The 26,003-nt window shown below is 44.1% G+C and overlaps 2 protein-coding genes across 2 annotated transcripts in view; both read right to left on the bottom strand.

Moving 5' to 3' along the window:
* Positions 1 to 24,316, bottom strand: LOC310987245 (NACHT, LRR and PYD domains-containing protein 12-like; the record flags this gene model as incomplete). The annotated part of the gene is made up of 11 exons (XM_083973434.1): positions 1 to 201; positions 531 to 704; positions 5,900 to 6,073; positions 6,599 to 6,775; positions 9,447 to 9,623; positions 10,238 to 10,414; positions 20,918 to 21,094; positions 21,413 to 21,586; positions 21,898 to 23,420; positions 23,574 to 23,836; positions 24,094 to 24,316. The coding sequence occupies 11 exons, from the start codon at positions 24,314 to 24,316 to the stop codon at positions 12 to 14; spliced, it is 3,429 nt and encodes a 1,142-aa protein (XP_083829560.1). The 3' UTR covers positions 1 to 11.
* LOC310987540 (NACHT, LRR and PYD domains-containing protein 12-like) overlaps positions 1 to 26,003 on the bottom strand; it is a 427,459-nt gene that overhangs the window by 250,993 nt on the left and 150,463 nt on the right. The gene's annotated exons all lie outside the window — the stretch shown is intronic.

Below are 26,003 nucleotides of genomic sequence, written 5' to 3' on the forward strand. Positions count from 1 at the left end.
ACAGCTACAGATCAGAAACACCGCAGAGTCTCCAGTCGAAAGTCTGGACTCTTCACAAGATCATGAAGCTGCTGCAGAGCTGAAGAACTCAGGTTGTTGTTGTATCCTCTCAGGTCCAGTTCTCTCAGGTGGGAGGGGTTGGACTTCAGAGCTGAGACCAGAGAAGAACAGCTGATGTCTGACAAACTGCAGCGCCCCAATCTGAATAAAGAATAAAAGAAGAAGATGAAATGAAGATCACACACACACACACACACACACACACACACACACACACACACACACACACACACACACACACACACGAATCGATCAGATCATTGATTATTGATCAGACTGAGTGAAATGAGCTGAAAGTGAAGAGTCATTGTCAGTGTGAGAGAAGAACAACTGGAAACATGAGACAACAACTATTTCAAACGTCATTCATGACATCAAAGTCAATGATTCAAGTTCTGAGTGAAGATCAATCAGGTTCAGTTGTGGATCAAAGATCTAAGATCTACAACAGTAACAGTCAGTGAACTGACCTCAGAGTCTCCAGTCTACAGTCTGGACTCTTCAGAAAACCACTCAGATCCTTCACTCCTGAATCCTGCAGCTCGTTTCTGCTCAGGTCCAGTTCTCTCAGGTCGGAGGGGTTGGACTTCAGAGCTGAGACCAGAGAAGAACAGCTGATCTCTGACAAACCGCAGAGCTCCAATCTGAATAAAGAATAAAATCAGTGAGTTGAGGACAAAGCTCCTTGTTGACAGTGTTCAGTGTCTCATCATCTGTTCAGAGCCGAAGAAGCTTCAGAAAGAACAAGTCTAGAAAATCAAAGTCCAACAGCTGAAGCAACAGGAAGCAGGTTAAACAGTCACATAGAGAGAAAACAGCTCATTAATATTCATGAGAAGCTGCTGCTGCTTCAACACAGGCCCCGTCCACACGAATCTGTTTTTTTTAAATCCGGATAAATACTTTATCGGATTGGCCTCGCGTCCACACGAAAACGGCGTTTTCCGGGGTGAAAACGGTATTTTTTGAAAACGGGTCCCAGAGTGGGACAATTTGAAAACGCCGCCCCAGCGTTTTCGTCTGGACGGCCAATACGGCTTTTTTCTGAAACGATGATGTCATGCCCCCCGCCGCTCTACCTGTAACCTGAGACACACACACACACACCGCTGCAGCAGCTGCACAACAGCCTATATGGACGTAACAACAACAACGGAAACAACCTTTTTTTCCCTATTGAATGAAGAGAGTCTACTCTTTCTCGTGGTAGTTTTGGTGTTTACATAGTCATAGAACACAATATTCTGTGGTCGTTCAAAATGCTCTAAAACGGCTGGCAGTATGGGGCTCTCTGCTCTGAAAATGGCTGGCAGCCAATGAGTTAAGGTCGCTGCTGCTGGCCAATTTTTGTTTCTTGTTTGTTTGTTAGTTTTTTGTGTTTTTGTTCTTTTTATTTTCAGTGTGGAGAGATTTATTTTGAGATCACTCTTATTAGATGGTTTACAAAAGGCCTATTGGACTGAGGAATATTCTACACTCTGTCTGCCATGATAATGCCTCAATCCTTGATTAAAATCAAGGATTACGTAAATACCTTGGTTTAAATCAATATTCATTCTTAGCACCCATTGCGAATAATCCTGACTTTGAAAATTCTTGTGTAGATGTGGGATTCAGAGATCGGAAGACCGCTGGTATTACAGAAATTGGTGATATGATGTATATAGGTGGTGCACTAAAGTATTTTCAGCAACTGCAAGAAGAGTTTAAGCTTTCTCGAACTCAACTTTATCGTTACTTACAAATGAAGAGTTATTTAAACTCAATTTCATATTACAAAAGTGGTAGTAAGCTGAATATTCTTGATAGTCTCATCATGAAAGCAGCAACAATTAATAAGAAAGTGATTACTTATATATACGATCAGTTGCTTACGAATGATGGGACTATAATTAATATCAAAAATAGTTGGGAAAAAGACCTTGGTGCTCACCTAGATGACCAGCCCTGGCGTAAGGTGTTAAATAATGCCAAGAAAATTACTAGATCAGACAAATCACATGATGTACAATATAAGATAATTAACAAACTGCATATGACTCCTGAAATACGTAGTAAATATGATGACTCATGTTCGGTAGCATGCAAGAAGTGTCAAAAACAACCAGGCACTTACTTTCTTTTAATGTGGTCATGTCCATTGATTAAAATATTCTGGTCTACTGTCCAAACAGAGATAGAGAAGTACCTTGGCATTAAAATGGTAATGGATCCTAAACAGTGTTTTCTTGGTATCGATCTTTTGTCTTTGTCTGGTCAAACGGGTAAATTGTTGAATATTATGTTGTATGCCGCACGTCTGTCAATTCTGAATGCTTGGCTTGACGAGCACCCACCTACGTTAGCAATGTGGTATGAGAAACTGCTATCAATGGTTCCTTATGAAAGACTATCTCATGTGGTGCAAGGAACCTTAGATGAATTTGTTAAAGAGTGGACCCCCCTGAGTATGTTTTTTGGATGCGAGTGGCCATCAATAATAAGTGTTGGTGTATATTAAGATAACACCCCCACACACACTCTCACAAATTTTTTTTTCTCTTTCCTGTCTTTTACATGTATTTGTGTTTTTGGTTTTTATTATATTATATAGTATTATTTTGTGTTGTATGTTGTTGTTCGTGACAGCGGAAGGCTGTAAGTTTGTGTTATTTTTCTGATGAGCTTGTCTTGCTGTCAATGTAAATCAAAAATTAAAAAGAAAGTTAAAGGGACAGTATGGGACATTTACCCCCATCTAGCGGTGCGGTTGCATGTCGGCACGTATTCTTGCTGTTGCGTTTACGTAAACTCGGGCAGAAGTCAGAAAAACAACACACGCTGCATGTATCAGGATAAACAAGCCTCTATGTAAACAAACGGTCCGCCAGCACGAGGCAAAACAATACAGGCGTGACAATATGTTGTCATGGTGATGTCGTATTGTTTACCTGACCCACGTTTTACCGGCTTTCTCTCGTCGAGTAAAATAACATCCGGTCGGTTTGCCGACGGCGTCACTCACGGCGTCATTCAGGTGTCTGACTGCACCTGAAGGCAACACCAGTGCCCCCGTCCTTCCTCACACTAGCTACACGGTGGTGACAGTTTTAACAGGCGCTGTCTGGAAAACTTTCTCCCCGAGCCGAGAAGCTCCGGCGGCCCGAGTTTGTGGTTACTGACGGCCACGGTGACACTGAACGTAAAACATGGCAATTCAACATGGCAGAGAAGGTTCGGTGAACCCCCCCCTGTATGTTTGTAACGACTTGTAACATCTCATTCTAAGGTACGAGAAAGCGCTCGTTTGTATGCGGGCGCGATTCCACTTCAGTGAAATACGTATTTATGAAAGCGATATTTGATTTTTGTCAATAAAAAGCCAATAAAGTCCCATACTGTCCCTTTAAACAAAAAAAAAACAAGGTCGCTGCAGTATTGAGCCGGGCAGGCAGCCTGCAGCCCAGCTAACGCTCTTCCACGGGGCAGGTGGCTCCTGTCAAAGTTCGCCCTATAAACGTGCATTTTTTTCAAGCCGACAGGCTCAGATAGTTACAATGAGTGTCCGACAACATACTAGAAAGGAGAAATGAACGTAATAGTCTCTACCTTTAGCTGGAGATCGCTGTTTGCTGGGATCTGTGTCCAAATCTCACCACGCCAGAAATCTCGTTCTGAAATATCGCGATAACTCGCAACAAAACACCGGTGTGACTGAGGTGAAGAGAGACGACCGGAGAATTTACAAATTGTAACAACAAAATGTTGGGCTGCTCTTTGCGCAGCTTTCACAGAGCTTTCACAAGTTATGGCTAGATGTGCTACAAATGGATGCTGACACTCCTGTCGATGCACTGCGCCATCGCCGTGCCGACCACAGGGTCTGCTGTGACCACTTTGACCGGGGATGACTACTGCCAGTCAGAAGAAGAAGAGACGTGCTAAAGGTAGAGACATACATTCATTTCTCCATTCTAGTATGTTGTCAGACACTCATTGTAACTATCTGAGCCGGTCAGTTTGAAAAAAATGCCCGTTTATAGGGCAAACTTTGACGGGAGCCACTTGCCCCATGGAAGAGCATTAGCTGGGCTGCAGGCTGCCTGCCTGGCTCAATACTGGAACAACCTCAATAAAAGTATTATCCATCACTCACAGAAAAACATATGAAAACAGGGCCAAGGTTGAAAAAAACCGAAGTTGCCCTTTAACTGCACCATGTCTGAGCTGCACTTCTGTTCACATTGCCTTGGTGAATGGTCAACACACAGACGTGTCCCCTGGCTTTTTAGCGTCCAGCAGTTTAGCAGCTAATTCAGCTGCAGTGATGCTCCACTGGAGAGGTGAACACCTTAATGAGCTTTCATCTGAAGAAAAACAGCAGCTTTTATCTGACGGAGACCAACCACCTGAGCTAAAGGTGTTGCACATGTTGAAGACTTGGATCTGTGTAAACCATTGTGCATGAATCTGTTTGTTGTGAGGTTTTTGTGTGATGATCTGTCTGAGGTGCCAACCCCCCACAGCCCTGGGGCCTCATATATCAATGTTGCGTACGCACGAAAAAGTGGCGTACGTCATTTTCCACGCCAACGTTCAGATGTATCAAAAGTGAAATAACCATGGAAAAGTGCGGTGCCCCACGCCAACTCCATAGCTGGCGTACGCACGTTTCTACAGCTATTGTTCCTTTGGCGACACTTAGAGGTGAAGCTGGGAAACTGTTAATATTGTGAAAACAATTATTCCTCAGAGTAATGTGCACATCAGAGACACATTTATGAACAACCCATCCACGTGTTGCAATTAGATAGGTGGATATAAAAACATGCGCAAAGCAGTACCGTCAGCTTTAGTTTTAAGATATTGCTGATACTGCAGTGTGAAGTGAATGTACAGATGCATCACATATGAACAAACATTGAGGTGAGATGGCTGGTTCAGCGCACGATTCATTCATTCAGCATAGTTGGGAACAGATTACAGGCTTGCATTGCAAAGTAAATGTATTTGTTTAATTGTCCTATAACCCCCGATGCACACTGAGCACGTCCGCCCAGATATCACACTGTCAGTGACTTTCTTTTTTTGCTGGTTAACTACACACGCTGCGTGAAGTACTTAATGTCAATAAACACATGCGTAAAGTTGGACATGTGTCTTTATCAGCCTCCCTGGCGCACTTCTGCATTTATTTACTACGCGATCTGTGTTTAAAAAAAGGAAAATGAAAATCATAAATCCATTTCACATAATTTAATTATTGAGTACATTGTCTGCTTTCATTTGGGATGACAGCGGTTGTCCGCGTCACATTCACCTTTATATCACACACACACTCTCCCACTCCCCTTTGTGATGGTGCCGGAGGAAAGAAAAAAAAAAAAAAGTTTACGCGGCTCAACTTTATCAAGGAGCACCTTCAACTCAAATTTTGTTAAATTGCTCTTCCTCACAGTTTTTCATGGTGTTATCTGACCGTGAAGAGAAGAGAATCTTTGGTGCAGGCCTTATTTACATGTATTTGTATATTTAAATGGAGGCGTGGACAGGGAGGAGTTAGGCACTTCTACATGTGTGCTCAGATCCATGCGTACGCACACTTTGATACATCTGATTTTTTTTGTGCGTACGACAGTTTCTGGATTTTGGCGTACGCCATGTTTCAGTATGAAATCCACGCAAGTATTGATACATGAGGCCCCTGGTCTTGGTCTGTGAGCGCCAGCCTACCCTGTCCTACAGCCTCAGTGTGGATCAGTAGAATATCTGCCTCATGTCTGCAGCTCAGTATCAACACAACTTTCACATCACATTGAATGAGCACAGAAATGAGCACAGAAATAAAACAGAGTCTGACCTCAGAGTCTCCAGTCTACAGTCTGGACTCTCCAGAAAACCACTCAGATCCTTCACTCCTGAATCCTGCAGCGTGTTTCTGCTCAGGTCCAGGAGTCTCAGGTGGGAGGGGTTGGACTTCAGAGCTGAGACCAGAGAAGAACAGCTGATCTCTGACAAACTGCAGTCCTCCAATCTGAATAAAGAATAAAATAAGAAGATGAAATGATTGATGATTGATCAGATGTGTCCTGATCAATGATCAGTGTGTAAATGAGTGGAGGGACTTTGTCCTTGTGTTGTTGTGGATCATCATCATGTGGCCTTCTACACACATCATCCACATTCAGCACAGATTCATCAGCTGCTACTGACCTCAGATCAGTCGGTCAATATACAATCAATATCTGATCAATACCTGTTGGACTAAACACTGACTACAACACACACACACACACACACACACACACACACACACACACACACACACTTGCAGTGATAAGATCATTGATTATTGATCAGACTGAGTGAAATGAGCTGAAAGTGAAGAGTCATTGTCAGTGTGAGAGAAGAACAAGTGGAAACATGAGACAACAACTATTTCAAATGTCCTTCATTCATGACATCAAAGTCAATGATTCAAGTTCTGAGTGAAGATCAATCAGGTTCAATTGTGGATCAAAGATCTAAGATCTACAACAGTAACAGTCAGTGAACTGACCTCAGAGTCTCCAGTCTACAGTCTGGACTCTCCAGAAAACCACTCAGACCCTTCACTCCTGAATCCCGCAGCTTCTTGTTCCAGCTCAGGTCCAGGTGTCTCAGGTGGAAGGGGTTGGACTTCAGAGCTGAGCCCAGAGAAGAACAGCTGATCTCTGACAAACTGCAGTCCTTCAATCTGAATAAAGAATAAAAGCAGTGAGTTGAGGACAAAGCTCCTTGTTGACAGCGTTCAGTGTCTCATCATCTGTTCAGAGCTGAAGAAGCTTCAGAAAGAACAAGTTTAGAAAATCAAAGTCCAACAGCTGAAGCAACAGGAAGCAGGTTAAACAGTCACATAGAGAGAAAACAGCTCATTAATATTCATGAGAAGCTGCTGCTGCTTCAACACAGACGCAGTGACTCCGCCTCTTCACCTGTCAGCTCCACCTGTGGCTCCATCCAACAAACATGTGAGGTTGAACTCTGTTACCATGACAACTAACGTGTAGAAACACACACCTGCTTATTATGGGATGATTGGCTTCACTATAAACATCACTTAGCCTCAGGAAAGAGGTGGAGCCAGCAGCTATTGATTATAGATCAGTTATTGTCAGAGGTGGGTAGAGTAGCCAAAAATTGTACTCAAGTAAGAGTATAGTTGCTTTAGAATAATGTTACTCAAGTAAAAGTAAAAAGTAGCCATTCAAACATTTACTTGAGTAAGAGTAGAAAGTACTTGGTGAAAAAGCTACTCAAGTACTGAGTAACTGCTGAGTAACCTCTGATTTGCTCGTTTAATTATCAGCGCATAAATGTAGGCCTAATCTGATACACAAAAATATAATAGCAATGAAAAAATCTAGATATTGCCAAAGAACAACATTTAACAACTAAGACAAAAGCATAAATGACATTTTTTACAAAGTAACATAAATGAAGACAAATTCAGCCACAATAACTTACATAGGCCTATCTATGAAAGATCTATGAACTGTCCATAAGCTCTTTGTGTGGGTGTGTGTGTCTGTGTGTCTATCTGTGACTGTGTGTGTGTGTGGGGGGGGGGGGGTCCTATGATTGGTTTCTAGTGAAACCAAAGTCACATAACCACACCCCCGAAACTGGGGGGGTGGTCATGTGACTAGGAGTCATGTGTCTCCAGGTGTGTATGGGGTTTAAACTTCCTAGGGAGGAAGAAGAATAAGATGACCTGGATGATTGAGAACCTTCACGGACATTATCCACTATTATCCACGACATACCGGGGCTGACGTCATCCTAATCATTTACTAGCCACAGTTTCTCAAATTTGAGGCGGAGTGACCGTCCTGTTTACCGCGGAGATTTTGTGTGCGGTCATGTACCTGCCTGGCTCTGTCTGATTGGTTAAACGGAGGCAAACGTCGCGAGTGGCAACATCTGATTGGTGAAACGCAGTCACGTGACAGAGGCTCAGAATCTATCGCTCTGCTCAGAAGTATCTCCCTTAAAACATAAACAAACAGATCGCACATTGGATCAATAAGAAAAAGTAGCGAGTAGCGACCGGAATGAAGCTAAATGTAACGGAGTAAAAGTACCGCTTCTTCTGAAGAAATATACTCAAGTAAAAGTAACGAGTATGCTGCATTGAAACTACTCTTAGAAGTACAATTTTTCCAAAAAGTTACTCAAGTAAATGTAACGGAGTAAATGTAGCGCGTTACTACCCACCTCTGGTTATTGTCTGATACATCACATGTGTTTCTGTAGTGGAGGTGAAACATGAAGAGAAACAGAGACTGGACTAAAAAATAGTGACGTGCAGTCAGGGCTTTGATTTATTCACTTCATCTAAAGTTGGATTCTTTTGGACTTTCAGATAAATTTACTACAAGTTCAATGTGTCAGAATGTGGTGATTTTCATGGTCTAATAAAAGCCAGTAAACAGAGCTAGCTTCTGTCCAGGCAGCAGCTGCACAAACCACTCAGCCATGTGTAGTATTACAGAGCAAAGGCCCAGAGCTGCTCTGCCTCTTCTGTCAGTACCGTGTGTATGTGGCTGTTTGCACATGTGCAGTAAGTTCCCACAGAGAGTTCACATGGAGGTGAAAAGGCTCAACGCTACGCTGCCTCTTAACTTAACTGCACCATGTCTGAGCTGCACTTCTGTTCACGTTGCCTTGGTGAATGGTCAACACACAGATGTGTCCCCTGGCTTTTTAGCGTCCAGCAGTTTAGCAGCTAATTCAACTGCAGTGATGCTCCACTGGAGAGGTGAACACCTTAATGAGCTTTCATCTGAAGAACAACAGCAGCTTTTATCTGACGGGAGACCAACGCCTGAGCTATGGTGGCTAACAGTTAGCAAGTTTTATCCTACTCTCTCTCTGACACTTAGACACTTTTACACACACACACAGCCCAGGTTGTGTGTCTTCTCTGTTGTTAACCTTGTAATAACAGCTTCTTGTGTACAGTTAACATCCTTGCTGCTCAGGTCTGAGTGTGGATTGTGTTAAAGGTTTGTTGTGTGATGTGAGCAGTGCTCCAACATGTGATCCTGTTATTGATCTGAGTTGTGTGTAAATAACAGCTGATGTCAGGACGGCGTGGATTGTGGGGAAAAGGTGTTGCACATGTTTAAGACTTGGATCTGTGTAAACCATTGTGCATGAATGTGTTTGTTGTGAGGTTGTTGTGTGATGAGCTGTCTGAGGTGCCGACCCCCCACAGCCCTGGTCTTGGTCTGTGAGCACCTGCCTACCCTGTCCTACAGCCTCAGTGTTGATCAGTAGAATATCAGCCTCATTGTCTTCAGCTCAGTATCAACACAACTTTCACATCACATTCATCTGAGCACAGAAATAAAACAGAGTCTGACCTCAGAGTCTCCAGTCTACAGTCTGGACTCTCCAGAAAACCACTCAGATGCTTCACTCCTGAATACCGCAGCCTGTTGTTGTTGCTCAGGTCCAGGTGTTTCAGGTGGGAAGGGTTGGACTTCAGAGCTGAGACCAGAGAAGAACAGCTGATCTCTGACAACCAGCAGCTCTCCAATCTGAATAAAGAATAAAAGAAGAAGATGAAATGATTGATGATTGATCAGATGTGTCCTGATCAATGATCAGTGTGTAAATGAGTAGAGGGACTCTGTCCTTGTGTTGTTGTGGATCATCATCATGTGGCCTTCTACACACATCATCCACATGTCAGCACAGATTCATCAGCTGCTGCTGACCTCAGATCAGTCGGTCAATATACAATCAATATCTGATCAATACCTGTTGGACTAAACACTGACTACAACACACACACACACACACACACACACACACACACACACACACACACACACACACACACACACACACACACACACACACACACACACACACACACACACACACACACACACACACACACACACACACACACACACACTTGCAGTGATCAGATCATTGATTATTGATCAAACTGAGTGAAATGAGCTGAAAGTGAAGAGTCATTGTCAGTGTGAGAGAAGAACAACTGGAAACATGAGACAACAACTATTTCAAATGTCCTTCATTCATGACATCAAAGTCAATGATTCAAGTTCTGAGTGAAGATCAATCAGGTTCAGTTGTGGATCAAAGATCTAAGATCTACAACAGTAACAGTCAGTGAACTGACCTCAGAGTCTCCAGTCTACAGTCTGGACTCTCCAGAAAACCACTCAGATGCTTCACTCCTGAATCCTTCAGCTTTCTGTTGTTACCCAGGTCCAGTTTTCTCAGGTGGGAGGGGTTGGACTTCAGAGCTGAGACCAGAGAAGAACAGCTGATCTTTGACAAACTGCAGCCCCACAATCTGAATAAAGAATAAAAGCAGTGAGTTGAGGACAAAGCTCCTTGTTGACAGTGTTCAGTGTGTCATCCTAGTGGGGCTTTCAGTGACAGACCGGCCGGGGGTTAGGGTTAGAAATAAAAAAAAGGAATGCTTCACTATAAACAACACAGAGCCTCAGGAAAGAGGTGGAGCCAGCAGCTATTGATTATAGATCAGTTATTTAAGCAATATATCACGACAGGCCGTGGTATAATGAGCAAATACCACGGACTGGAGTGATATATTGCTTTTATAAAACGGTTACGAATGAAGGCAATATAAAAGAGGGATACGCAATCAATTTCATGTAGGTTTATTCAACCAGAAATACATATTATCCAATAAAATAGCCTCACTGTGAAAAAAATAGTCCCACCTCTCCAGACGTTAGCTCCAAGTAGCTCTGCATCTCGTCTTTTCCTCCGCTTTTTTTCAGGTGAAAGTCACTGCTCAGTCCCCTCTATCATTGTTAACCCTCCCAAGAGGTGAAAGTCAACTTTAAACATGTGAATTCAACTACTTTAGTCCGTTTTTTTAACATCGTAAAAGCATCAGCTGTCTTTTGCTATGGACTGCAACAGTCCGTTGTCATGGATACATGACAACAACTTCCATTCATACCAGTCATACGTGCCCATAGACTGTAAAAGTACGTGCCTGACGCGGAGTGATAGCCTACGCTGTGATAATGTTTTAGAATAGTAGCCGTGGTATATGCTCAATATACCACGGTTAACAACCAATCAGATCGCCGGATTTCACCTTTCCGTTTTATAATGTCTGATACATCACATGTGTTTCTGTAGTGGAGGTGAAACATGAAGAGAAACAGAGACTGGAATAAAAACCAGTGACGTGCTGTCAGGGCTTTGATTTATTCACTTCATCTAAAGTTGGATTCTTTTTGACTTTCAGATAAGTTTACTACAAGTTCAATGTGTCAGAATGTGGTGATTTTCATGGTCTAATAAAAGCCAGTAAACATAGCTAGCTTCTGTCCAGGCAGCAGCTGCACAAACCACTCAGCCATGTGTAGTATTACAGAGCAAAGGCACAGAGCTGCTCTGCCTCTTTTGTCAGTACGGTGTGTATGTGGCTGTTTGCACATGTGCAGTAAGTTCCCACAGAGAGTTCACATGGAGGTTAAAAGGCACAACGCTACGCTGTCTCTTAACTTAACTGCACCATGTCTGAGCTGCGCTTCTGTTTACATTGCCTTGGTGAATGGTCAACACACAGACGTGTCCCCTGGCTTTTTAGCCACCAGCAGTTTAGCAGCTAATTCAACTGCAGTGATGCTCCACTGGAGAGTTGAACACCTTAATGAGCTTTCATCTGAAGAACAACAGCAGCTTTTATCTGACGGGAGACCAACGCCTGAGCTACGGTGGCTAACAGTTAGCAAGTTTTATCCTACTCTCTCTCTGACACTTAGACACTTTTACACACATGTAACCCTTTTACCACCGGCTCGTGTATTAAAACCCACCTTATGTTATGAAGATGAAGCTTTAACGCTTATCAAATGTTTTATGGCAAAAGTCACATCTCAAATAGTAAATATCAGTCTAGGGTAATGTATGATTCTCACTTATAAATAACGTTGGAGACTGCAGGGAAATACACTTGACCTGTATGTATGTGACCTTCAATAGTAAACACAATTCAATAAACCCAAACACAGGATGTCAGTTTAGAAAAATGTATTACCGTTTGCAGGACAACACACATTCAAACAGTTCTCTATGGAAGAGAGATATAGAAAATAAAAAAGTATAACCCCGGGGTTTTAGAGTTTTTGTCTTTTCTCAAACTGTCTAATTTTATTTTGAGTGCACTCTTTTCTATTTTCGTTGGCGCGCTTAGTTGGAGCTCATGATGGAAACCGTTTGATACCTGTACTCCCGTGTGTCTGTGAAGTCAGCCAGACCAGGCCGCAGCCGATGAATCCCTCGCTCGTTGCGGTAACGACCGTCTCCGCTCGCAGCAGCTCGCAGCGGCGAACCTCCGTCTCCCACGGCAGCAGCGAAGCGTCCTCTGTGACCCTCGGCAGCAGCGAAGCGACCTCCGTCGACGACTCACCGAAGCTCCTCCCGTCCGTGCAGGCGGCGTTTCCCCTCAGCGAGGCTCGTGGTGTTAGCCTAGCTCCTGCTAGCTAACAGAACCGAACTCGTCTTCGTGTTCACAAAACACAAGCAGCGGTGGAGAGTTGGACTAAACACACTCCGAACACGTCGCTCAACTACAGTTCACAGTCACTCACTCATAACTCCACACTGGCGACACGACAGTCCCAAAGTCTCCGCTCTACGCCATTAACATGTTGCTCCTTCTTCTTCCTCGCTCGAGTCTCTCCCCGGAAGTGTAAACATTCAGGTCATGACCTCACACATGAACTCACGCACGTAATGTAATAGAATTACTTTTAACTTCTTTTAAAGGCATACACATCCCATGAAATGATGTTTTTAAAGTTACTCATTTTAAACATTAATTATTTATACATTTTAATACCTTGTTTATATGAAATAGTTATTTATGTAGATTTTAACTTCACCATGAACTGGCATTTTATACTTAACTTATTCCCATGAAAATAATGAAATAAATACCACTGATATTTATCAGAGTATTACACTCTCCCCCCACCAAAATAAAAGCATGCCCTCATGACTTTGTACCTTGAAAACATAAAACCAATATGGCACATCTGGTGAGTGAAACACACAATTAAGCAATTATAGGTGTACCTATCCACTTGTAAATACAAGAAACAAACTTCACCGTAGGGGCTGCTATGACACTTGGATGACCTGGGGTGTCATAAGTTAACCTTAAAGGAGCCCTCTTTAGTCTCTGAGGTCTGGTCTGAGCGTCAAAGTCAAGATCAGTCTCAGAGTCAAGGTCAATGTCTTCTTCTTGTAAGTGAATGTCTTCAGTCAGTGTTTTGTCTCTTTCAGTCTCTTCGTGGTTCTCACATGTCTCTTGTGGTTCAGGTTCTGTTGTCTCAGTTGACTCAAGTTCATTTCCACTGTCCATTTCAGGTTCCTCCACACATTCCTGTGTTTCTGCTGGCTCAACTGCTTTTAGTTGTCCAGTCAGGTCGCTTAAGAAGATATCCAAATCCAGACTGAATGGTTCCAGAGTATCATCATCAATGTTGTTCCTGGGAGGTTCAATAGTGGAATCATACCACAGTCCATAGTCCTCATCCTCTGAGTCAATGTACTCTTTTCCAACAGGATCACTGGGTCTAACTTCTCTTCTTTCAGAGTCTTTATCTGGCGTTTTCTGTGATTGTGTCTTTTCCCTTTCAGGCTTGTCTGTGTGTTCTTTCTGTTTTCTCTGTTGAAGAACTCTCCTTGTAGGTGTAACATCTGTATTAGATACAGGATCTGGACATATCCTCTTCCCGAGAGACAGGAGGTGATTTCGATGGAGGATTTTGATTGGTCCATCACCATCTTCAGGTTTCAACCGGAACACTGGTAAGTTTGGCATCTTGCTTTCCACAACATATGGTTTCGATGCCCAGCGATCTGCCAGTTTATGCTTCCCTTGTAATCCAAGATTCCGTAGCAAGACTCTGTCTCCAGGTAACAACTGTGTAAATCTGATTCTTTTGTCATATCTCTGCTTATTGTTATGATTTTGCTTGGCAGCGATGGACTCTGCTAGTTCATAAGCAGCCTTCAACTCTTTCCTCATGTCAGAAACGTACTTGAGGTAAGTTTTCTGTTGTGTGCTGTCACTAGAAGTCTCAAAACATAGATCCACAGGTAGTCTGGCTTCACGCCCAAACATGAGAAAATAGGGAGAAAATCCCGTAGCTTCATTCGGAGTACAATTATAGGCATGAACCAAATGTACAACGTGCTGACTCCATTTTTTCTTCCTGTTTAGTTCCAGAGTCCCTAACATGTCCAACAATGTCCTATTAAACCTCTCGGGTTGGGGATCTCCTTGAGGATGATAGGGCGTCGTTCTTGATTTTTCAACTCCGAGTGAACTCAACACTTCGTGGACAAGGCGACTTTCGAAATCTCTGCCCTGATCACTGTGCATCCTCTTGGGCAATCCATAATGGACGAAATATTTCTCCAGTAACACTTTTGCCACTGTGGAGGCTTTTTGGTCCTTCGTTGGAAAGGCTTGAGCGTAGCGAGTGTAGTGATCAGTAATGACTAGGACATTTTCTGTGTTGCTCGAATCGGGCTCAATGGACAGAAAGTCCATACAAACGAGGTCAAATGGTCCCTCACTTTGCAGATGAGACAAAGGTGCAACTCTCTTGGGTAAAGTCTTTCTTTTTATGCACCTCACACAAGACTTGCAATACTCTTCGATCTCTGACTTCATCCGAGGCCAGTAGAACCGATCTTTAATCAGGCCGTATGTCTTGTCGAGGCCCAAATGACCTGAGTCATCATGCAGTGATTTCATTACTGTGTTTCTGTACTTTTCTGGTAGCACCAATTGAGAACAGCGTGATTTTCCTGGTGGAGTTACAATGCGATACATTACTCCTTTCTGCATCTTTAACCTGTCCCACTCTCTCAACAGCAAAGAGCAAGCTTGATGTTTCGTCTTGTCAACTTGGTTGATATTGCCATTTCTCAGAGCCGACCACACTTGTCCTATGCCGGGATCTTCCTGCTGAGCGGTTGACAACTCAGTGAGACTCACAACAGGCATATTTTTTACACTCAAAGAAGCCAAATTACAATAAGCTTGTGGGATAGCTTGTGGAGAAATCCCCAAAAGGTCAATGGCTCTTCCAGACTGTGGGTTTCTGTGTTCTGTCACCGCAGACATCTGGCACATGGCTCTCACACCTGCTGCAGGAATGTCTTTCCACTCTGATTTTTGTATTGGACTGGGATGTGGACGACGTGAGAGGGCGTCGGCATCAATGTTTTGGACACCGGATCTGTACCTGAGACTGAAGTCATACGTAGATAGGGCAGCAAGCCAACGGTGACCCGTCGCGTCCAGCTTGGCAGACGTTAACACGTATGTCAGAGGGTTGTTGTCTGTCCTCACCTCAAACTTAGTCCCGTACAGATAATCATGTAGCTTGTCCACTACCGCCCACTTCAGCGCCAAAAATTCCAATTTATGGGCTGGGTAATTCTTTTCTGAAGGAGTCAAGCTTCGACTGACAAAAGCCACGGGTCTCAATCCTTCACCCTGATCCTGGTACAACACTCCTCCTAGCCCTTCTCGGCTAGCGTCGACATGCAGCACATAGGGGAGCTGAGGATTTGCAAAAGCTAACACGGGAGCTTGAGTAAGCCGTCGCTTCAGTTCCTCAAAGGCTGCTTCACATTTTTCATCCCACCGATGACCAAAAGGCTCTGAGGGGTTGAGGTAGGTACTCTCCTGCTTACCTTTGAATTTCTTTGCAGCTGGTGGGTAACCGGACAACAGTTGGTTCAACGGGTGAGCTACTTTGGAATAATCCTTCACGAAGCGTCTGTAGTACCCACAGAATCCAAGAAACGACCGCAAAGCAGTCACAGTGTTTGGTCTCGGCCATGTGGTTACAGCTTCGGTCTTCTTTGGATCAGTAGAGACCCCATCTTGTGAGATGATGTGTCCGACGTAGGTTGACAATGGCTGACAAAACTGGCATTTATCCAGTGACAACTTCAGTCCTTCATCTCTCAAGCGGTCAAGCACCTTCAACAATCTGGTCTCATTCTCCTCGAGCGTTGCTCCAAACACAATGATATCATCAAGATAAACCAATACCTCAAGCAAATTCATGTCTCCGACAGTCTGTTCCATGATCCGCTGAAACGTAGCGGGAGCCCCTGTCACTCCCTGTGGCATTCTTTCAAATTGGAAGAATCCAGCCGGGCAGATGAAAGCTGTCTTGTCTTTGTCAGAGTCTGTCATTGGCACTTGATAGTATCCACTCCGAAGGTCGAGCACACTAAACCACTTACTTCCACTGAGACAGGCCAAAGCATCTTCAATTCTTGGCACTGTATATTGGTCTGGGACAGTGCGACGGTTTAGAGTCCTGAAATCCACACACATCCTTATTTTCCCGTTCTTCTTCCTCACGACCACAATGGGCGAGGCATAAGGACTGCGTGACTCTGTAATAACACCAGCGTTTTTTAGCTGCGACAGATGTTCTCTCAATGCCTCCACATCTGCAGGCGGCAGCCGACGAGACCTCTCACGAAATGGTTTGTCGTCTGTGGTTTTGATAGTGTGCTGGGTGCTTTTACTGCATCCTACATCAAACTCGTGCAGAGAGAATGCCTCGCTCCGCTCCATCATTTTTGTCACCAACCTTTCTTTCCACTCCTTAGGAACTGGTGAGTCTCCAAAGTTGAAAGAGGAGGGCGTCAACTTTCCAGGTGGCTCAACATCAGACTCTTTCTTTTCAGGTGAAGATGACACAACGTCAACTGGAAACAGATGAGCTATCGGCATTCCTCTGGTCAAGGTAATTTCTCGTGCCGACATGTTTCTGACTAGAACGGTGATTTTCTTAGCCATCACACCAGTGGAGGTCTGTAACTCTGGTCTCACCAGGAGTTCATCTGGAAACCGTGACTCATTCGCAGGGTCATCAGGTGAGTCCACGAGGATGGTCTGAGTGCTCGGCGCTCCCTGAAACTTTGCTGCACCGGTCACTCTGGCGACTCCCCCAGGCCGTAAGGTGACAGGTTTGGCTTGAGTGAACCACACGGTTCCTCTCTTGTTGTTGTCAGTGTCAGGTGGCAGAAGTGAGATCTCACTGAAAACTTTTCTGAAGATTGGGTGAATGTGCATAGTTCTCACAAAGTTTTCTCCTCCTTTTTCTTTACAGTGGCTAAGCAGTCGTCTCACAGTGGGTGTGTTTGTGCCTACGAGCATGGAAGCTTCACCTCTCACGACTGGGTCGGGACATACCAACACAAGTGCATCAATGGTCTCACTCACTCCGACGTCTGCTTCCAAAAACTCCAGCCTAAGTGACAAATAGCCATCATAAGGGTACTCAGCAGAACTAAGACCCCATATCTGCAAAGTGCTGATAGACGTCAATGGCAGGTGTGTCAGATATCTGTCGTAGAAGGATCTGTACAGCAAAGTTACTTGAGAACCAGAATCGAGTATGGCTTTAGAGTAGATGCCTTCAATCTGTACTGACACGACAGAGCTTGGGCCCACTAAGCCTTCAGGTACAGTGTCAATCACTTTTCTTTCTGAGTTTTTACACTTGGTGGAACGTGTTGCAACCACCGGGATGCCAGGCCGTTCCTCTACTGGACCCCGCGGTAGTTTCCCGATTTCTTTGTCAGTTTAATGAGGCGCTTGTTGACTTTGAGTAGGTTTTCTTCACCTTCACATTCTCTCTTAAAATGTCCATCCTCCCCACATCTATAGCAAAATATCCCAGGTTTATCCTCTTGATAGCCGGACCTTTGTGGGGTAGCATTTTTTTTGTAGGTTGTCTTGGCAGGGATTTCTAGTTGTGGACTCTGTGTGTCTGGATGTGATGCAACTGTAGCAGCTTTAAGACTAATCATTTCAGCTTTCATGACACTGATCTCTTGTTTCAGCTTTGCTACTTCAGGATCGACTTCCGGTTCAGGTGCAGGCTTGGAAACAGGAGTTACAGACTGTGACATTACTGGGTTCTTGACATCGTTTCTGCTTTGGAGCATGTCCTCTTCCTCCCTTACCTCTTTTAGCAACTCACTGAAAGAAGGAGGTTCTCGCAGCTTGTGGGTCATGCGGAGACGTAGAGCAATCATGTCTTGTTGCAGTGCTCCTCTCACAACCTGCTCCATCCGTAATCGATTCATGTCAGACAGTGCCACGCCTCCTTTTCTGAAAATACAATGCAGCAGTTTATCCAGCCTCAACAGGTAAGTAGACAGTTTTTCACCAACACTTTGATATGTGTGTCTAAATTTCACCAGGAGATCAGATGTACTCTCAGTTGTTCCAAAAGCTGTTTCCAAAGCTTGCATGTAGTCATATGAAGTTGCAGTGGGCTTCTGCACTCTTAAAAATCTCACAATGTCAGCAGCTGGACCTTTTAAGCTTTCCACTATCCTCTGTTTCTTTGTATTGTCACTGCATTGCCACTCTTCTAGCAAATGCGCTGTCTGCTCTGCCCAGGCATCATACTCTTCCTCGCCACTGGGCGTAGGTTTCACACCAGAGAACATGCGCAGCTTGCGATAACTCTGAGAATCAGCAGATGTGGTATTACATTTATCCACTAGGGAGCTGATGGCGTGTATCAGTGCAGTGTTCACGTCAAGGGTTGAAGGTTGGAGTAACCCGCTAACATCAGTGAGGGTTTTACCTTCAATCTTCAGAAACGACATTAGTTTAGCTTGAAACTCTTCATTTTCTGCAGGAGCGGTGAGCACATGAACAGGCCATGGACCAGCCTCCCCAGGAAGTCCAACAACGTCAGGTAGGGTTTGTTTAGTCAAGTCAGTGGAAGTCTTGATCAGTATAAACTGTGTTTTAGAAGCTACATCAAGACAACGATCAACTATTTCAGACTTCCCAAATACTTTAACCTGACTTAAAGCTGTTAGCAGAACTTCATCTGTGATATCTGGGTCAACATCACTCAAAACAACTGCATTTTCATAAGCTAACTGCTTCCTTTTGCACCAAGCTTCAATTTCAATTGCTTCCATTTTTTTTTTAGCTCCAAGCAGCAAAAACTTCACAATAAATGTTAACACACTTGATAATTCCCCGTTTTTTTTAGCAATGAGGATAATTACATTAGCAGTCTCAGAAAAAAAATTCTCTCTCTCTTTTTTTTTTTTTGAATAAAGAAAATAAAAAAACAGGTTAGTTACAACAAAACAAATCCCGGAACGAGCCCCCAAAAATGTAACCCTTTTACCACCGGCTCGTGTATTAAAACCCACCTTATGTTATGAAGATGAAGCTTTAACGCTTATCAAATGTTTTATGGCAAAAGTCACATCTCAAATAGTAAATATCAGTCTAGGGTAATGTATGATTCTCACTTATAAATAACGTTGGAGACTGCAGGGAAATGCACTTGACCTGTATGTATGTGACCTTCAATAGTAAACACAATTCGATAAACCCAAACACAGGATGTCAGTTTAGAAAAATGTATTACCGTTTGCAGGACAACACACATTCAAACAGTTCTCTATGGAAGAGAGATATAGAAAATAAAAAAGTATAACCCCGGGGTTTTAGAGTTTTTGTCTTTTCTCAAACTGTCTAATTTTATTTTGAGTGCACTCTTTTCTATTTTCGTTGGCGCGCTTAGTTGGAGCTCATGATGGAAACCGTTTGATACCTGTACTCCCGTGTGTCTGTGAAGTCAGCCAGACCAGGCCGCAGCCGATGAATCCCTCGCTCGTTGCGGTAACGACCGTCTCCGCTCGCAGCAGCTCGCAGCGGCGAACCTCCGTCTCCCACGGCAGCAGCGAAGCGTCCTCTGTGACCCTCGGCAGCAGCGAAGCGACCTCCGTCGACGACTCACCGAAGCTCCTCCCGTCCGTGCAGGCGGCGTTTCCCCTCAGCGAGGCTCGTGGTGTTAGCCTAGCTCCTGCTAGCTAACAGAACCGAACTCGTCTTCGTGTTCACAAAACACAAGCAGCGGTGGAGAGTTGGACTAAACACACTCCGAACACGTCGCTCAACTACAGTTCACAGTCACTCACTCATAACTCCACACTGGCGACACGACAGTCCCAAAGTCTCCGCTCTACGCCATTAACATGTTGCTCCTTCTTCTTCCTCGCTCGAGTCTCTCCCCGGAAGTGTAAACATTCAGGTCATGACCTCACACATGAACTCACGCACGTAATGTAATAGAATTACTTTTAACTTCTTTTAAAGGCATACACATCCCATGAAATGATGTTTTTAAAGTTACTCATTTTAAACATTAATTATTTATACATTTTAATACCTTGTTTATATGAAATAGTTATTTATGTAGATTTTAACTTCACCATGAACTGGCATTTTATACTTAACTTATTCCCATGAAAATAATGAAATAAATACCACTGATATTTATCAGAGTATTACACACACACACAGCCCAGGTTGTGTGTCTTCTCTGTTGTTAACCTTGTAATAACAGCTTGTTGTGTACAGTTAACATCCTTGTTGCTCAGGTCTGAGTGTGGATTTTGTTAAAGGTTTGTTGTGTGATGTGAGCGGTGCTCCAACATGTGATCCTGTTATTGATTTGAGTTGTGTGTTAATAACAGCTGATGTCAGGACGGCATGGATTGTGGGGAAAAGGTGTTGTACATGTTTAAGACTTGGATCTGTGTAAACACAGGTCATTGTCAGTGTGAGAGAGAAGAACAACTGGAAACATGAGACAACAAGTATTTCAAACATCCTTCATTCATGACATCAAAGTCAATGATTCAAGTTCTGAGTGAAGATCAATCAGGTTCATTTGTGGATCAAAGATCTAAGATCTACAACAGTAACTGTCAGTGAACTGACCTCAGAGTCTCCAGTCTACAGTCTGGACTCTCCAGAAAACCACTCAGATCCTTCACTCCTGAACCCTGCAGCTTGTAGTTGTAGCTCAGGTCCAGTTCTCTCAGTTGGGAGGGGTTGGACTTCAGAGCTGAGACCAGAGAAGAACAGCTGATCTCTGACAAACTGCAGCGCTCCAATCTGAATAAAGAATAAAAGCAGTGAGTTGAGGACAAAGCTCCTTGTTGACAGCGTTCAGTGTCTCATCATCTGTTCAGAGCTGAAGAAGCTTCAGGTCCAGAGGCTGTGGACACAGTCACAGTGGCTCAGGAGAAACTGTCCACTGTCTGAAGCTGACCTCTGACCCCTCACTGACAGTGGAGTCATGTGACCAGAGGCTGCTTCACAGACACCGTGGACAGGAAGTAAACTCCTTTAATGTCATGTGCTTCGAACTGAACTTCACACATTTTAACTGAACACAGACAAAAGTCCAACAGGTCCAGTCAGTGAACTCACCTCAGAGTCTCCAGTCTACAGTTTGGACTCTCCAGTCCAGCCCACAGAACCTTCACTGATGAATCACTCAGGTTGTTGTCACTCAGGTTCAGTTCTGTCAGGTGGGAGGGGTTGGACTTCAGAGCTGAGGCCACGACTTCACAGTGACTCTCTGAGAGTTTACAACCATCAAGTCTGTGAAGAAAGAAAATATCAAATGTGTCAGAATCAAATCAGATGAAAGCTGCAGTAAAAACACAGTTGATGCATCTGAAGACAGGACGTGATGATGTGATGAACATCTGAGCTTCAGCTCATCTTCTCTGACTGAGTTTGACAGGAAAAGATGATCCTCATCACTCTCACAGGATGGACGGGACCCTGAAGCAAAGCCTGCTCACTCTATATTATCCCTCACGTAATGTTTTCAAAGTCAAACTAAAAATAATGGTAAAAAAAAGAAAAACTCTGTTTATGTGAACTACTGATCTAATGTCTGGTCTCACCGAGCCTTCCTGCAGTTCCTCACAGCTGGGATCAGTCTCCGTCGTCCCTCCTCAGATGTGTTGTACTTCCTCAGGTCCAACTCGTCCAGAACCTGCTCTGACATCTGCAGCATGTAGGCCAGAGCTGAACACTGGATCTCAGAGAGTTCCTCTGATCTGTTCTCTGACTTGAGGAACTGTTGGATCTGCTGATGAACTGACTGGTCCTTCATCTCCGTCAGACAGTGGAAGATGTTGATGCTTCTGTCAGGAGAGATTTCATGAGTCTTCATCTCCTTCAGGTTGTTGTAGGTTCTCTGGATGGTTTCTGGACTGTTGTCTGTCTGACCCAGCAGACCTCCTAACAGCCTCTGGTTGGACTCCAGAGAGAGGCCATGAAGGAAGCGAACAAACAGGTCCAGGTGACCGTTTTTACTGCTGAGGGATTTCTGCATGGCTCCCTGCAGGAAGATATCCAAGGTTAAAATAAAATGTTGTTTACCAACGAAGTTCTCCAGGACCTGTGTGTACATGTTGGTGAAACAGTGGAACATGTAGACTGCAGCCAGAAACTCCTGAACACTCAGATGAACAAAGCAGTAGACTGTTTTCTGGAAGATCACACTCTCTCTTTTGAAGATCTCAGTACAGAGTCCTGAGTTCACCAAGGCCTCTGTGACATCCAGACCACACTGCTCCAGGTCTTCTTGGTAGAACATGATGTTTCCTTCCTCCAGCTGTTCAAACGCCAGCCTCCCCAGCTTCAGAAGAACTTCCCTGTCGGCCTCCGTCAGCTCCTGTGGACTCGTCTCATGTCCTTCACCGTACTTGTTGTTCTTCCTCTTTGTCTGGAATAGCAGAAAGTTTGAAAACAGGTCAGTCGTGGTCTTTGGCAGCTCTCCTCTCTGGTCTGTGGTCAACATGTGCTCCAGAACTGTAGCACTGATCCAGCAGAAGACTGGGACTTGACACATGATGTGGAGGGTCCTGGACGTCTTGATGTGTGAGATGATTCTTCTGGACAGATCTTCATCACTGGACCTCCTCCTGAAGTACTCCTCCATCTGGGCGTCAGTGAAGCCTCGGACCTCTGTTACCCTGTCGACACATGTAGGAGGGATCTGATTGGCTGCTGCAGGTCTGGAGGTGATCCAGACCAGAGCCGAGGGAAGCAGATTCCCCTGGATGAGGTTTGTCAGCAGCACGTTGACTGATGACGTCTGTGTGACATCAGACACAACCTCCCTGTTGTTGAAGTCCAGTGACAATCGGCTTTCATCCAGGCCGTCAAAGATGAAGAGAAGTTTACAGACAGCCAGCTGCTCTGCTGTGACCTTCTGTAATGTTGGATGGAAAACATGGAGCAGCCTGAGAAGACTCAACCGCTGATCTCTGATCAGGTTCAGCTCCCTGAACGAAAGCAGAACCAGCAGACTGACATCTTGGTTCTCCAAGCCCTCGGCCCAGTCCAGAGTGAACTTCTGCACCGAGAAGGTTTTTCCAACGCCAGCGACGCCGTTGGTAAGAACCACTCTGATGGGTCTCTGTTGGACAGGTGAGACCGTAGAGACGTCCTCTCTCTGTTGGACAGGTGAGACAGGTGAGACCGTAGAGAAGTCCTCTCTCTGTTGGACAGGTGAGACTGTAGAGACGTCCTCTCTCTGTTGGACAGGTGAGACTGTAGAGACGTCCTCTCTCTGTTGGACAGGTAAGTCTTTAAAGATGTCGTTGCACTTGATTGGAGTGTCATGGAGGGTCTTTTTCTTGGACGTTGTCTCCAGCTGTCTCACCTCATGTTGGGTATTAACCTCTTCACTCTGTCCCTCTGTGATGTAGAGCTCAGTGTAGATCCTGTTGAGGAGGGTCCCACTTCCTGTTCCCTCAGTTCCTTCAGTCACTTGTTCACATCTGCTCCTCAGACTGATCTTATGTTGATCTAAAACCTCCTGCAGACCACGATCTGCTGAGAGAGAAGAGACAGAGTCAGACTGAAGACAGAGAGTCTGACAATCTGATCAGATTATTTTCATCAGCTCCAGAAAAACTGCAGACAACAAAGAGAAGGTTTGAATCATAATCTTAAATGTCAGTGCTGTGTGATGGACCAATGACTCTGGAGAAAACAACAGGTCCTGCTTTCACAAATGACCACATCAGCAGACAGATGTTCAGTCTCACTTTGTCCACAGCTGCTCTGATTGGCTGTCTGCAGCTCACCTCTGGTTCTGGGTCTTTGTCCACACTGGGGACAGGAGGGGGGTCCTGAAGAACCAGACTGGTCCCAGTCTGAGGTGAAGCACTGTCTGCAGAACCAGTGTCCACAGCTGGTGGAGACTGGATCCTTCAGGACGTCCTGACAGAGACCACAGCAGGACAGCAGCTGGTCCACAGAGACACCACTCCTCTTCCTCCTGTCAAGACATTTCTGGATCAACAACATGTTACAGCTCCACATCTGAGCTCTGATTGGTTAACCACCACAAGAGGGCGGGGCTTCAGTAAGCAGAGGAGCAGAGAGAGAGAAAGTAGAGGAAGACGAGTGTAGAGAGACGAGCTGAATGAAGACCTGGTCCTGAACTGGTCTGGTTTCTGTCTCTGTTTATCTGTTGACCTTAAATCTGGACTTAAAACAAACTCCCTGTTAGTTTGAATCTCTTCATTCATCAGTCTGATGGACAGAGTGTGTGTGCATGTTTCTGTCTCTGAGGTTTGTTGTGAACCTTCAGAGTCTGATGGATCTGGTTCCTGGTTTCTCTCTGTTTCCTTCACAGGAGTCTAATGACTGAATCATCTTCAGCTCAGTTTACAGTAGAAACCTCCTCTTACCATGACTCTGAAGGTCCAGGTCCAGGTCCAGGTCCAGGTCCAGGTCCAGGTCCAGAACTGAATTCTGGAGGAAGCTCTTTGGACCAGTCACTCTTCATGGACAGACAGATGGATCCTGGAGACTCTCCTCTCAGTTTGTGGTTCTGACCTCTGCAAACACAAACATGTTTTTATTATCATCACATTGATCACTGATCAGTGGACACACACACACAAAACAGGAAGTAATTTCCTGTTCGGTAACGTCACACACACATGCTTGTAATGCTATATTTGTGAGGACACTCATTGACATAATGCATTTTTTTTTTTTACACATAAAAAATAAAACAAAACATTTACTTATCTCTCTTACTAGTAAGAAAAATATGAAAAATAAATGTGCAGGTGAGGTCTGAAATCTGAAAGGCTTATAACATGACCTCACCTTGATCTAACACATAATTGAAGCACAGTCAAGAAATAATAATCGCATACCTTGTGCAAGGTATAAAAATGTAAAATTAAAAAAGAAAGGAAGGAAAAATATGAAAAGAACAGGGAAAATGTTGGTAGTAAAAATAAAAGTAGTAGTGATGATAACAGCACTAAATAAATAAATAAACAAAAAGAGGTGAGAAAAGAAAGAGAAAAGAAAGAAAAGAAAGCATAACGAGAATGCATAACCTTAACCATTACTCTTAACCTAACTTAAACCTAATTATAACCTAAAGTCTTAACCCTCAAACAGCCCTTGGAAAAAGTGAGGGCCGGCCAAAATGTCCTCACTTCCCAAAAATGACCTCACTCTGTTGGTTAAAAACTCTTGATGGTCCTCACAACGTAGTAAGTACAAGAACACACACATACACTCAGGTTCTGGGTTTTATTAGGTCTCTTACTGTGACTCTGAAGGTCCAGGTCCAGGTCCAGGTCTAAAGTAAATAGGTTTTCCCATGGACCGGTCACTCTTTTTTAAATTATTTTAATTTAAACACACAGACATATTCCAAATAATAGTAATAATACAAAAAAGGGAAAAGACAAACAAATAAAAGAACAAACCACCCCTTAAATGGTCTCAGGCGCTAAGCAGCGACCGAGAAGATGGCGTCGGTCGCTTAAGCTCCGGCAGTTCGACCCAGTAGAAAAGTCGCTTTTTAACTAGTTTCTATACCCTTCTAAGTTAAAGGGATAGTTCACCCTAGAATGATATTTCGCTCATTATCTACTCACCCTCATGTTGACTAAGGGCTGGAAGAAGTTTCAGAGTCCACCGTCCCTTCTCTGAGTTACAGGGGGTCTTGGCGTAGCAGTGCATG

The sequence above is a fragment of the Trachurus trachurus genome (genome assembly GCF_905171665.1).
Source record: "Trachurus trachurus genome assembly, chromosome: 6".
Lineage (NCBI taxonomy): Eukaryota > Metazoa > Chordata > Actinopteri > Carangiformes > Carangidae > Trachurus > Trachurus trachurus.